This window comes from Dipodomys merriami, unplaced genomic scaffold (genome assembly GCF_024711535.1).
Source record: "Dipodomys merriami isolate MVZ:Mamm:240054 unplaced genomic scaffold, mDipMer1.0.p SCAF_15, whole genome shotgun sequence".
Classification (NCBI taxonomy): Eukaryota; Metazoa; Chordata; class Mammalia; order Rodentia; family Heteromyidae; genus Dipodomys; species Dipodomys merriami.
The window spans coordinates 6,886,249-6,899,723 of record NW_027202826.1 but is presented as its reverse complement, the minus strand read 5'-3'; the positions used below and the strand labels follow the sequence as shown (position 1 = coordinate 6,899,723).

Here is a 13,475-nt window from a genome sequence, read left to right as displayed (position 1 = left end):
TATCTTGCCCAGTATATTGTGTGTGCATATGTGTGTATGTGCATGTGTGCGTGTGTGCGTGCGTGCGCGTGTGTGTGTGTACTGGAGGCGGGATGCTCTGGGTGTCTTAAATAATTCTGATTAACTAACGCTCACTCCTCTTTCCCCTCCCCAGCCCTTTCTTTACAGAAGACACATTTAGACAATCACCATTCACCTCCAATCCGAAAGATCTGCTACCCAGCGAACCTGCGCTTCACGGAAGAATACCAGCGCCAGGTATGGATGCGTTGTTGACTTTGCTTCGGTTGGTTGGTAGCTTCACAATTACTTTTCTGAAACGTGCGAATTTTCAGACCACGGCTTCTGCATTGTCTATTGCTTTGAAGCGAGGGTTTGGAGAAAGGCAAAAGTGTGGGTGGGAGGAGAATGCCACTTCAACAGCCTCCAGAGCTGATCAGCATACAATGCAGATGGTGATCACCCTTGGTCTTTGCTTAGGAGCTGAGCGTCTTAAGAGCTGGTTGTCCTTTCCTGGCTGATGCCCTGCCCAGGCCATGCATTTCTTTGCCTTTAAAAGGCGAGGTATCACCCGTGAATCCTTTGCTTTCTTTCCACGTTGTTTCAGGCAGACCGCCAGCTAGGTGGGGAGAACACCACGCGAGGTGGGTCATGACCTGGTGGGGTGCTGGTCACCACAGAGACCACTCGGGTTTCCATAGGAGCAGCCCAGTGCTCCAGAAATTCCCTCTCTCCTCCGCCAGCCCACCTCCACCTGGCCGCCCAATGCTCTTCCCTACCCTGCTCCACAGCGCAGCTGTGAACACAGCATTTCTTACTCATGCTTCCTTTCCCACTTCTCCTTGCCAGACTAAAAGAAAAGAGGTCCTTGCTGGGTTTTGTTGGTTTGTTTGTTTTTACCGACGGCATGGCCACCCCTTGGGCTTGGTGCCCAAGTTCTGCACATTCTTATGGAGTGCACACGCTGGAGGACTACGTGCTGTCATCCATGCTGCCCTCCTGCCCCTCCCCCACTGCACCCCCAGTTCCTCAGCCAGGAGCTTCCTTCCAGCTGTTGACATGATCTCAGCGGTCCCCACCTTCATGTGTCCTGGGAAGCAGAGTGGGAGGCTGGCGTGGGCAGGAGTAGCCCAGCTGGTGGCGATCGCCTCTGCCTCCTTGGAGAATAGAGTCCCAGTGTCTTCCACGTCGAACCAGGAGCCTGGTCACCAGGCACTGGAGGGCAGATTAATTTGTAATGCAGAGTCAAGTGGTGTCTGAAATGCTGGCGTGGTGTGGCAGGCATTAGCAGTGGTTTGTGACACACAGCAGGGAAAAGCCATTCTTTAGTGTCACCTTGTCACCCTTCCAGCCCTACTCATCCAGCCAGAGTCCAGATACCTGCTCATTCCTTAGTTTTACAGCCAGGGCTCTGTGGCGAACCCTCAGACACGGCACACTTACCCAAGAACACATTACACAGTATCTGGTTCTAGGAGTGGAAGAAAATTCTGCTTAGTTTGTGTCTTCATTCTCAAACAGGGCCTCATGGAACTACTGTTTCCTTCCCACAAAGTCATTTTAAATAGCATCTCCCTGGTCCCCAAATTATTGCCCTGCCGTGAAGTTGATGGATTGTGACTTTCTAATGTCAAAATAACCGCCTGGAATTGCCTGTCAGAGTGCCGTGACCCGCAGAGCCAGCACCTCGCGTGTGGGCCGCAGCCTGTGTAGATGTGTACACACGGCCTGAGTTTCCGTGGCATGCTTGGCTCGCTGGGTTTATCACCTGGGTTTAGAAGCGCAACACTCACGTATGTTTAACCGCACGTAGGGGGCTTTCTGTGACATTGGTAGACTTAGGTTGCATACTAGATAAACTCATACTTGAAATTTAACTTTTTATCAGAGGAAGGGAGGTCAGCTTAACTGGGATTTTAAAAAATGTGAAGTCCACCTGCTAAAGAATAATGGTCCTTCAATGGAGGCTTTCTTAGAGGAAAACCAATATGATTACTGTGTTGTTACATCTCACTAAAATAAAGCACTAAAAAGGAACTTTTTTCTCTTGACATGCAAGGGGAAAGTACTTTGGAAATAGAATTGATATATAAGGAAGAACCTTTGTGATCATGGGTTTTCTGGTGGTCTGAAGACAGTCTTGTAAGGAAAGCCTCAGTAATTTGGACCAACTGGAAAAAAAACAAGCTGAATGGACCAAAGTCCACAGTGTGGAGATTTTTAAAGACAATTTATTCACATCTAGCCAATATGAATGACCACAGCTCCCTCCCCAATCACAACTCTGACATATAAAGACAAAAATAAAACAGAAAGCTCAGCATACCCAACGAAAATATTTAAACTATTTTTAAATAGGCCCCCATTAGGTTTAATGGAGGGCATTCATACATTCTGTTGCACGAAGTTGTATTTTAATGAGATGTTCCTCCGGGGCTGTGATGAGATGTTGTATAAAATGTGTTGTGTGTCACAATGTCATCTGAAATCAGGAAAAATGGCTGAATATCAAAATACATCTAACCCCACCGGTGTCACATAGCTATTGTGAACCTGTACTTAATATTCTAAATAGTCTTTGTTCTAGTAGCCCTTTGCTAAGGACCTGCTCCAGTGCCAGGAACAAAGAAATTGAAATGACAGCTGAAGAGCCATGGATTCCTCTAGAAAACTGGAAGATCTTTTAGGCAGCAGAATCATGGGGTGGTGGGTTCAGGAACAAAACTCAGGAGCCCATCCCAGGTCTTCTGGTCCTAGGGCAGCATTATCAAGGGGGCTTGGGGTAGCACCAAAGGAGGAGGGTTAGGAAATGGCAGGGGGTAGGCTGACTGGTTTGACAGACAGGTCAGCTTTGCCATAAGCAGGCTGAACTAGCAAATGAGAGTGACTGTGCAGAAAGGAGGAGCCCAGGAGGAAGACAGCTGCTTTGAGTGAGTAGGCTCAAAATAGCTTGTTATTAGTATGGAAGGAGGTCTTTGCAAGCCTTCTCTCAGATAGTTCAAAAGTTACCTTTAAAATATCCTTTCTAGGGGCTGGGAAGTTGGTCCAGTGGTAGAGTGCTTGCCTTGCATGCATGAGGCCCTGGGTTCGATTCCTCAGCACCACATACACAGAAAAAGCTGGAAGTGGCGCTGTGGCGCAAGTGGTAGAGCGCTAGCCTTGAGCTGAAGAGCTGAGGGATAATGCCCAGGCCCACACCCAGAGTTCAGGCCCCATGGGTGTGTGTGTAGGGTGGGGGTGGGGGGTGTTGGGAAAGAGAATCCTTCCCCCTTCTCAAAATATGTGTATATGTGTAAAATATCCTTTCTACCCTTCATTTACATTGCTTTTTTTTTTTTTTTGCAAACATATATGTCAGCCAAGGGCTGGACATGTGGCATAGTGGTAGAGTGTTCACCTAGCATGCATGAATCCCTGAGTTCAGTTCCTCAGTACCACAGACACAGAAAAAGCTGGAAGTGGTGGCACTGTGGCTCAAGTGGGAGAGTGCTAGCCTTGAGCAAAAAGAAGCTCAGGGACAGCGCCCTGCCCTAAGTTCAAGCCAAAAAAAAAAAAAAAGCCAACCAAGAGACTTACCTTAGATTTCCCATTGGTGAAGATCATCACCAAGGAGGTCTAATGTGCCTAGTGCCAGTATTGAGAAGGATGGAGGGGCGCACTGATCCTGACGCAGTCGTGCTCACAAGCTGATATGCTGCATTGAAACCCCTTCGTGCTTAAAGACGATAAATAAACAAACAAATAAGAAATCCCTGTGAAAGGGTACAAACACACGGTATCATTTCAGCATTAGATCTTGGCATACCCTTGTGGAATGCTGTAGTTTGAATTGGGGGTGTTCCCAAGGGCTATGTTGTGAAGTCTTGGTCCCCATGTTGGTGCTGTTTGAGGTGGTCAAGCCTCAGTAGAACGTAGGAGGAGGAAGCATGTTACTGAAGGGGATCTGGGCACTCTGGGCCCTCTCTCTTTCTGTGTGTCTCTGTCTCTGTCTCTGTCTCTTTGTCTCTCTGTCTCTCTCTGCTTCCTAGCCTCCATGAGGTGAGCAGCTTTGCTCCACCACATGATCCTGCCATGATGTACTGGGCCACCGAAGGCCCAAAGCACCAGGACCAGCCCACCATGGCAGAAACCTTTGAAGCTGTGTGCTGGAGGAGGGCACCATTTCAGGCTGAAGCCTGTGGGCACGGGGGTCCATGTAGATGTGCTGTGTTGTGAGGGTGCTTCAGGGCTGATGGAGTGAGTGGGAGGGAGGGAGGGAAGTAGGGTGAGGTTGGTAGATCTGAGGACTGTGAAGAAATTGAGAATAGCACAGTTAACTAGGCATTTGCCTTCAGCAGATGGTATCTGCAACTCACAGCTGCCACCATTACAGAGAAACAGAATAAACACAGAGCCTCACAGTGTCCCGGGCTTGCTTCTTGCCAGGATTTCTAGACTGGCTTTCCTGAGAGTCAGAAAAATACTCAGGAGCCAAGAAACCAACCTTCTTCCCTGTCGCTTTGAATGTCTTAGACAGAGGCAACATCAGGAACCCTCAATACAATGATGGAGTAAAACCCGCCGTCACGGTCTGTGGATGTGGATTATTGAGTGCCCCCCCCTCCCCCCGGCAGTGATGTTGCGGGTAGGAATTTTACAAAAGAAATGAAAGAGCTTTCCTGGTATGGGGGAGATAGAAGTTACAGACCATGTATAATTAATATACTTTGTTTAATTTGTAGTGCTCTCACTTGTGCAAGATTAACAGTCATAGAAGGAAGATTCTGAAGCTGGTGGTTTTCAGGGTATGCAGCAACTCTGCACTGAGAGTAGACCGTTGCCATCATACCTGGGGCTATCGATGCTTTCCCTTCGTCCTTTAGTGCGCAAGGACTATTAAGGGGACTGGGTGAAAGTCTGCCTCAGTCCTGCATCAACACAATGTGGCGCTTCAATTCTGTTATTATGATTTTGAAGTCACAGTATGTTTGCTCTGTATTAAGCCAAAAAAACAAAAACACAACCAGAGTGGGTGTGAAGGAAAATGTGGGTCTCCCTGGGATTCTTTCATAGTGTTTGGAGTCACCAGTGCTTCTGTTTGTTATTTCAGATGGAGCCTGGAGTTGGAGGATGTAAAACATATCAGCTATTATATTTATCAGTCCCTACCCCTCATTCTTTTCTCACTTGCTTTAAATAAGACGTTCTTGTTATTTAGAATAGATCAATAAGAGGAGAAAATAAAGAATATTAGCATCCCTTGAAACACAGGCTTCTTTGTGTAGGCAGGGCAGAGTTTTAGTTCCTTCCCAGACTTGGGATGCCAGTCAGGATTTGATGGTAAACCAAGACAGGTTTAGAAATGGTTTACCTTGTCCCCCTGTCCGGTTCCTGAGCCATTCTCCCCCATCGATGGGCTCCAGCAGTACTGTGCCACGTACTCCTACGGTTTGCATCTTCTTTGTCTCCCAGAGGCTCTCATGTTGAAGACTTAGTCTTCAGCTGATGGCACTCTTGGGAAGTTTTAGGAGGTGGGACCTAGAAGGGGGACCTGTGAAGGTGCCCCTCCCCACCCTATCTGTCTGTCTCTCTGTTTCTGTTGTCTATCTGTCTGGCTCTGTCTGGCTCTGGCTGGCTGGCTGGCTGGCTCTCTGTCTCCCTCCTGCCCCCCAGCTGACATGAGAGAAGAATTGCTGCATCCCTGCCATGGTGTTCTACTGCATCACAGGCCCAACGTGAGGGAACCAGCAACCGCTAGCTGAAACCTCTGATCTGTGAACCCAAATACACCTCTCCTTCTTAGGAAGCCTTTCTGTGAGATACTGTGCCACAGCGACAGAAGGCTTCCAAGCACATGCTCTTTTCTAACATGGAAACCAATGAGACGGGCTGTGGAGGGAACTGTGTCAGAGCAATGGCTGGCGGTGCTCTCGCCGCCTCCAAGTCGCCTTCCTCCTGCCGTGCCATTAACCGCATCTCAAGGCTGTGTTTAAGACAGTTAGCCTAAAAGAGAGGTCTTAATATATGCACGCCACTTTCCTTTATGTTCCGGCTCTCTACCCTATACCGAGAGAGAGAGAGAGAGAGAGAGAGAGAGAGAGAGAGAGAGAGAGAGAGAGAGAGAGAGAGAGAGAGAGAGAGAGAGGAGAGAGAGAGGGAGAGAGAGAGGGAGAGAGAGAGATACAGACAGACAAGCAGATGGACAGAGATACAAAGCCGTCCTGGGTTACAGTAAAGTGTTTTCTTTACTGTAAAATCTTTCTCAAACATGACAGATTCTTTTTAAATTCAGACTGAGCCATAGAAAAACATTGGATGTTGGTGTTTGCCTTTTTTTTCCAAATAAAACAGAAACTCCTTTTTTGATGAAACATTCATTCTGTAGAGACAGAGAAGGAAGGAACTAGCTAGCAGGGCTGTACTCAGTTGTTAAGCATGAGACACAAATGTCATCTCATCCAGTGCCTAAACTCCTCGAGTCGTGGGGTTTGTGTAGGAGTTACTAAGTTGCTAGAAGTCGTAGAGCTGGTGAGTGGCAGCGTGGAAATGCAAAGCCACAGGGCACAGTGCATTTCTGTTCTTTCCGCTCCATGGTGCTGCCCATCAAATCAGGTGATGTCACCCACCAGTGCGTGGCACCGCCCAGCTTCCTGGAGTGACCCGCACATATCCTAAGCGCTTGGCACTAGACTTGCTTCTTCCCATTAAGAATAAAAAGTAGCTGGGCGCTGGGGCTCACGCCTGTAATCCTAGCTACCCAGGAGGCTGAGATCTGGGGATCGCGGTTCAAAGCCAGCCTGGACAGGAACATCTGTGAGACTCTTATCTCCAGTGAACCATCAGAAAACTGGAAGTGGCACTGTGGCTCAAGTGGTGGAACGCTCGCCTTGAGCTGAAGAGCTGAGGGACAGCGCCCAGGCCCAGAGTTCAAGACCCATGGCTGACAATAAATAAATAAATAAATAAATAAAAAGTAGTCCTTTAAGTGAGATACTTGGAAAATATATGATAAATAATGTCATGCCAGTTCTGTACTCTGAGGCTTCTGTCTTATCTCTCTTTCTCTAATAGCTGGCATTGTGATTGTACTCAGAGTGTTTCTTAGGATGTCAGCAAATTTGAATGCTTTTCCTGGTTCATGGGAGGCCTTGTAAGGCTATGTTAAAACCAGTTAAATAGAACCTGTTATGCCCATCTGAGTGGTATTCTGGTCGTAGTTGGAGGGAAACATTCTAGATTGGAATTTGGGAGAGCCTGGGTATAACCCTAGTCCAGTGCCCCATAGAAGATGAGGACTCCAGGCGTCTTCCACAGCCTGCCCTGCCAAAAGTTCGAGGAGTCCAGAACTACTAATCCTGGTTCCCTAATGTTCTCCTGAGGTCCAAATCCTGAGGGCTGATTCTGAGGGAAATCAGGTTAATGCTTTTCCCCTACCACGAAGACCTGGAGAGAGGACCAATCTATCCCCACAGGCAGTTCTTGAACAACAGTGTCAGGGAGTGGTCGCAGCTGAGGGCCACAGGGAGGGAGCTAGAGAGATGATGTTGGCTTTCTTCATCCGGCTCACGATTGCATGTACTGATCATGTTGTGGAAATCCATCGAGCTGTGTACGTAAGATGTGCCTTCTGCAGGGATCCAGTGCCCAGGACACCACTCGGCCTCAGTAGGAGAGCCCATCCACTTCAGAGTGTGGCGTCCATGACAGTGCCCATGGGCTTCAGTTCTGCAGCTGAAAATGTGTGGGAACATTTCTTCAGGTCACATGACCTGCTGGCCTAGGACTGGGGGCATACTGGTTAGTGCGTCCTTTCTCTGTTAGGTTCCAACTCTGAAAATTCGTCTCCCCTGCCCATGGCATTTCCTTCCTGCACCTGGTAGTTATGTTACAGGCTGGGTAGCTGTTTACTAAGTTGTATACTTTCTGATTTTCCTAATCCAGATAACGTTATTTAAGGCTAAGATTGTGTGTGCTCATTACTACACCCAGCTAGCCCACACCAGCTGGTTTGGCCTCAGTGTAGGTATTTATTTTATTCTAAAGGAGAGTTTATTTTATTCTAAAAGAGTTGTCCTGTTAAGTACAATTTGTAGAGAAAGGTCTTTCATTAATTAGGTATTGTCAGCTTTGTGTCCAAATTAGCCTTAATCCAAAATTTAGCTAATGAAGCTTAGTTTAACCCTTAACTTAGGTGTCACACAGGATTTCTAACAGGGTGGCAACATGGATGGATAGATAGATAGATTGATAGATGGATGGATAGATAGATTGGTAGGTAGATAGATAGATTGGTAGATAGATAGATAGATAGATAGATAGATAGATAGATAGATAGATAGATAGATAGATAGATAGATAGGTCTTTAGTTTAGATGCCTTCTTTGAGACACAAAAATAGAAGGAAGGAGGTATCTGGCTGTTTGGTCACTTTGAGCCACAGGTCCACTAACAGTTTTCCTGTGGTTAATTGAAGATGAGAGTCTCACAGACTTTCACCTGGGCTGACTTTGAGCCACCATCTTGATTTCAGCCTCCTGAGTGGCTAGGATTATAGGCGTGGGCCACCAGTGTCCAGCTTTCCTATCTTACTAGGTAGCATCATCCTCATCGCTCACAATACCTCACTCCTGTGTTTGGTCCACGTTTGGATTCCCCCAGAAACACACTGAGACAAAGAGCTGAGTGCATTTAAGGTTTGGTTTTATATGCTTGGAAATCACACCAGGACAGACTGTGTACTGGCAATGGGAGATAAAACCACTATGCAATAAACTAGCAATGGGGACAGCCCCGCTGCTCTGGTTTCCTAGAAGGCAGGTTCCCATCCCCAGCCCTGGTACTTTCCCACTGGCGCCACGGTGAAGTCGGCGCTTGGACGGCACGCGAGTGCGCCCCGTCCCCATAGGCTACTTTGGTTGTTAGTAGCCACTGCTCCCTTTGGGAATTGTTCCCTAGAATTCCAAAACCAGATGTCCTTAGATATATACAGTTTCCTATTTACTTCCCCACTTCCTGGTGTGGCTCTAAGCTCCCGTTGAGTAGAAACTGTCTTTTTTTTTTTTTTTTTACCATTATCTCCCCCAGAAGGCAGCATCCATGATAACTCAGCAGATCTTGGATGAAAGCTTGTTGTTAGAAAACGGTGTCGTTTGTAGAACAGTCATCATTGTGAATGTTCTCTTAAAGCAGGCTCTCCATAAGGCTGTAGTACAGATTTTTTTAACCCACATTATACCTATAAGGCATGTGATAAAACGTTTACAAGCACTGGTTTCTCTCTGTAACGTGAGAGGGTGAGGCAGCTCTAGAACAGGATGCTTACCTTGGTGGGAGAAACATCATGGGCCTCCACAGCTCATTTTCTCATGTTAGGTGCACAGCTACTTGCTGGCCACCATACAAGGCATTCGGCATTTCTGGAGGGTGTAGTAGATGGAGGTGAAAGGAGGTGCAGAACTTGACATGTCTATGGGTTCTCTCAAGTCCACAGACGGGGGCGGGGGGGCCGGGATGCTCTAGAGCACAAAGGTGGGAAAACAAACGAAACGTCCCATAGGCTGGGAATGGGTGAGGGACAGCCTGCGGTCCCGCGGCAAACCTCACAGCCATTATCAAAGAAAGAGAGCTGTCAGAATTTATTTGAAAAGATGTCCAGGATATTCGTTAGATTAAAACACACACACACACACACACACACACACACACACACACACACACACACACCGATGTGTCACCATGATCCCATTTATGTTTTTTAAAGAAGGAAGAACCTTTTATGTTCACACAATATGCTTGTGTATGCTCAGATGATTCCTCCACTGACAGAGTAACTGAATGGTGGCTGAAGAGTAGAATGAAGACGACAGTAAGTGAGATGTAGTTGTAACTGTTAGTGTGTGTCATTTGCACATGTGAGCACGTGCCTGCCCTCCCTCTGCCTCTGTCTTTGTCTTTCTGTCTCTGGCTCTCTGTCTGTCCTTACATCTTCTGTCTGTCCCCCTCCCACCCCCGCCCCATCCGCATTTACACATACAACTTGGAGCCATAGTGAAGCATCTGTAGAGTAAGCGACCTCTTAAAATGAATAGATTAAAGCAGTCATTCTTAGCCATTTTTCTTCAGTGAGATTCCCCAGCTAGAAACCACAGGTGAGTGAGATTTTAAACACTTCGTGAAAATTTAAAACAGGTCACCCATCCACAGGCATGATTTGATGCCACCATTTGTCAAAATGCGTGTATACAGGGGGAAACTATCAGAAAAGGGTGAAATGTAGAAATACTAAATTTACTTCAGTTTAGTTGGGATTGTAAATGATTTTCACTTACGTTTTTTGTACTGTTGTTCTTACAATAAATATATTATTTGTATACTCAAAAGACACTTTCCATTTTGAGCAACGGAGTAATTGTCTTATATATTCTCAAACTGAGTGCTTGACACCAGATCTTTCTGGAAGTTTCTTATCACAAAGATATGCTTGGAGCTTTAGACAAGATCGATTTCGGCAGAGCCACATTTCAATGCCTGCAGATGCTTGAGGTGGAAGAGATGGAAACCTTCAAGGAAAAAAAGTTGCAGCAGGTTGGGGGCATAGAACCTATATTCAGTGATGAAAATCCTTTAGACTAAAAAGCACAAATGGCCTGTGTGTGTTGCTGCATGGCACTTTCATGAGTTCCCAGCCTCCGTCCCATGCCTGTTGGGGTGCCTCCTTCCCAGGGGGGCTTTCCAGTCAGAATGATTCATCCAGCTGTGGTGTCGGGTTTCCCGCCGAAAGTCCTCAGGAATGAGTCACACAGAGCAGCTGCTTCTTTATGAACTTCAATGGGATTAGGCTCGGGATGTGCAATTGAAAGATTTGTGAATGGGTGGCTCCCAGGAAGGAGGCTGAGGAGGTTATTGGGCAAATCAGCTGTGTTACAGGAATGGGAAAGAGGCCAGGAAACAGGATAATTAGGGAGTAAGAGAGCCCAAAAGTAGAATGATTTACCAAAGAGATTAAGTCTAACTCCTGGCTGCCCAGTTTTCATTGGAGAGTGTGGAGGCAGGAATTAACCACTGATGTGAATTTGGGGCATAGGTGTATATAATATATATATATGTATACATATATATATATACACATATATATATACATATATATATACATGTGTGTTATTCATATAATATATAAAGTGTATATTTATACACACACACACACACATATATATATATATACACACACACACTTAAGAGACAAGATGACACATACCAATTTTGCTTACTAATTTTGTCTGTAACTCTATGGGCAGTTGCCAAGAATAAAAGCAGAGGAAAAGTTTACTCCAGAAAAGAAAGGAGGTAAAAAAAAAAAAAAAAGAAGAGGAGGAAGAAGAAGACGAAGAAGAAAAAATGTGAGCTCTTTCAAATGCTTTTAACATGTAGGCATGCTTTCGGTATGTGAAAGCTATTTTTAACACTATTTTTGGTCAAATTGTTTTTCATTTTTCTGAAAAATGTTAATTTTTAAGGCACTTCTGTCTGTCTCCCAACTGTTACTTTTATCACTCGAAAATGTGGTATTTTAAAAATACCATCACTGGTGTCATGCGGAGATTTGGCTTGGATTCCATGTCTTTCATAGTAATTAATGGCGTGCTTGAAGAAAAGGCATTTGGACATGGAGAAGGAAAATGAGAGTTCAACAGGAATGTTCAGAGCAGTTGTCCTTGGCAATCAGGAGAACCCTGGGTGTGACTTTTTGTTGTTGTTTTTTATTTTCCCTTTTGTCCTTTTCTCTCTAGTTTTCTCAAACAATCATCGGACAGTTTCTAAAGAAAAATTAAATTCAGAGAGGGAATAAGAGGTCAAGGAACAAAGACAAGACTGCTGAAGCTCTGCGCTGTGGTCTCTAAGTATATTCCTGACCATGGTCAGACACAGGACCGGTCTTTGCCAAGAGACTCCCAGACATCTTGTGTAACCATGAGCAGATTTTGGTACAGTCATGTCAGAAATGTTCAGGCTATATGTCTTGTAAATAATTAACAAAGGGTGGTGAAATCCTTGTATCAAATGCAAAGATGTGAAGGAAGTCACTTACTTCCATTCAGGGAATTACCAAGGATTGACTGAAGTTTGAGAATGGTTACTTATTTTTAACCATTAGGAAGGAGATAAATGAGTTAACTTTTCCTGGGGTACCAGCTATTGTAATAGAAAGAACTGCATGCCATCTTCTCTGACTTGGTTGTTGAAAATAAGAAGCTTCAACGCCCTGCTTGTGGTGCTCCGGCATCAGTCAGTTGATGTCCTTTGTGTCTGACTTAGGTGCCATAATAAACCCACAGCTGCCAGCGGAGGTATTTTCAGTGTTTTTTTTTCGATGTATAATGAGCATTTAGATTTCTGTTGCATCTACTTAATCCCTTAACCAAACCATCTCAGTGGCTGAAGACAGCTTCATTGACTGCCTCCGTCGATTATTTGGGCTCTCTATCAGTAGTGGAGGATTCAAGACGATATAAAAGAAGAATTAAGTAGAAAAGTATCTGGATGTCATGCAATACTTGCTGAGAGTGTAAGAAGTTTGTGGGATTTGTGCACAACTGGGGAGAAAAGATATTCATCCCACAGCTAAATGTTTTGATGTGCTTCAACCATCAAAGTAGAGTAGATGATTATCTAGTTAGTCTTGCCTCTGACCCCTTCTTCAGCCTAGTGGTTGGAGCAGTTTGCTGAAATAGGAGGAGATGGTAGCATAGGCAGACTATGAGGGAGGGTGACTGAGCCCAACGGGGAACCAAAATTGTGCTTCGCTTCTAGCGTGATGCAAGCCTCAAGACTCAAGGTGCCGGAGTGAGGGGTAGATGGTGGAGAGAGGAAAGATTGTAACAAGTGGCCCACAAGATATGTATATGTATGTGTAAATATTCACACACAGGTGGATATGTGTGCACCCATTTCCTTTTAGCACATTGGTTAAAATCCCTAAGAGAGCTTTGCTATTTTAAATAGAAGTTTCTATTGAAGAGATTTCAGAGTTTAAAAAAAAAATCCTGGTTGACTGAAACAAACAGATTGCTGCCCAGAAATTGTGGCTTCTCTTCAAGGTTGTACAAACATGTAGTAGAACAACTGAATAACCAAGGGAAGAAGGAAAGGGAGAGGGGAGAGAGTGAAGGAAGGAAGAGGAAGGAAGGAAAGGAGGGAGGGGGGTGAGAGAGAAGGGGAAGAAAGGGAGCAAGGGAGGGAGGAAGGAAGTTAGGAAGGATAGGAAGGAAGGAAATCAAAGAAGGAAGGAAGGAAAGAAGGAAGGAAGGAAGTAAATCAAGGAAATTGTTCTCTACTTTGACCAACTCTACTTTTTGTGTGTATCCATAACCCAGCCAGAATGGTCATGTGTGCTTCCACACACTGTGAATGAATTTAAGTCATGTTTATTTGATTGGAGAACAAGATAACCTTGGGGAAGCCATTACTGGCTCAATCTAAATACTATTATTGTCTGGGTT

The 13,475-nt window shown here is 45.4% G+C and overlaps 1 protein-coding gene across 4 annotated transcripts in view; it reads left to right on the top strand.

Annotated features, from left to right (window-relative positions):
* Positions 1 to 13,475, top strand: part of Znf827 (zinc finger protein 827) — a 152,312-nt gene that overhangs the window by 100,231 nt on the left and 38,606 nt on the right. For all 4 annotated transcript variants that reach the window (XM_070022155.1, XM_070022156.1, XM_070022157.1 and 1 more), the window contains exon 8: positions 155 to 258. In XM_070022155.1, coding sequence (XP_069878256.1) covers positions 155 to 258 — 104 coding nt within the window. The remainder of the gene's footprint in view (positions 1 to 154; positions 259 to 13,475) is intronic.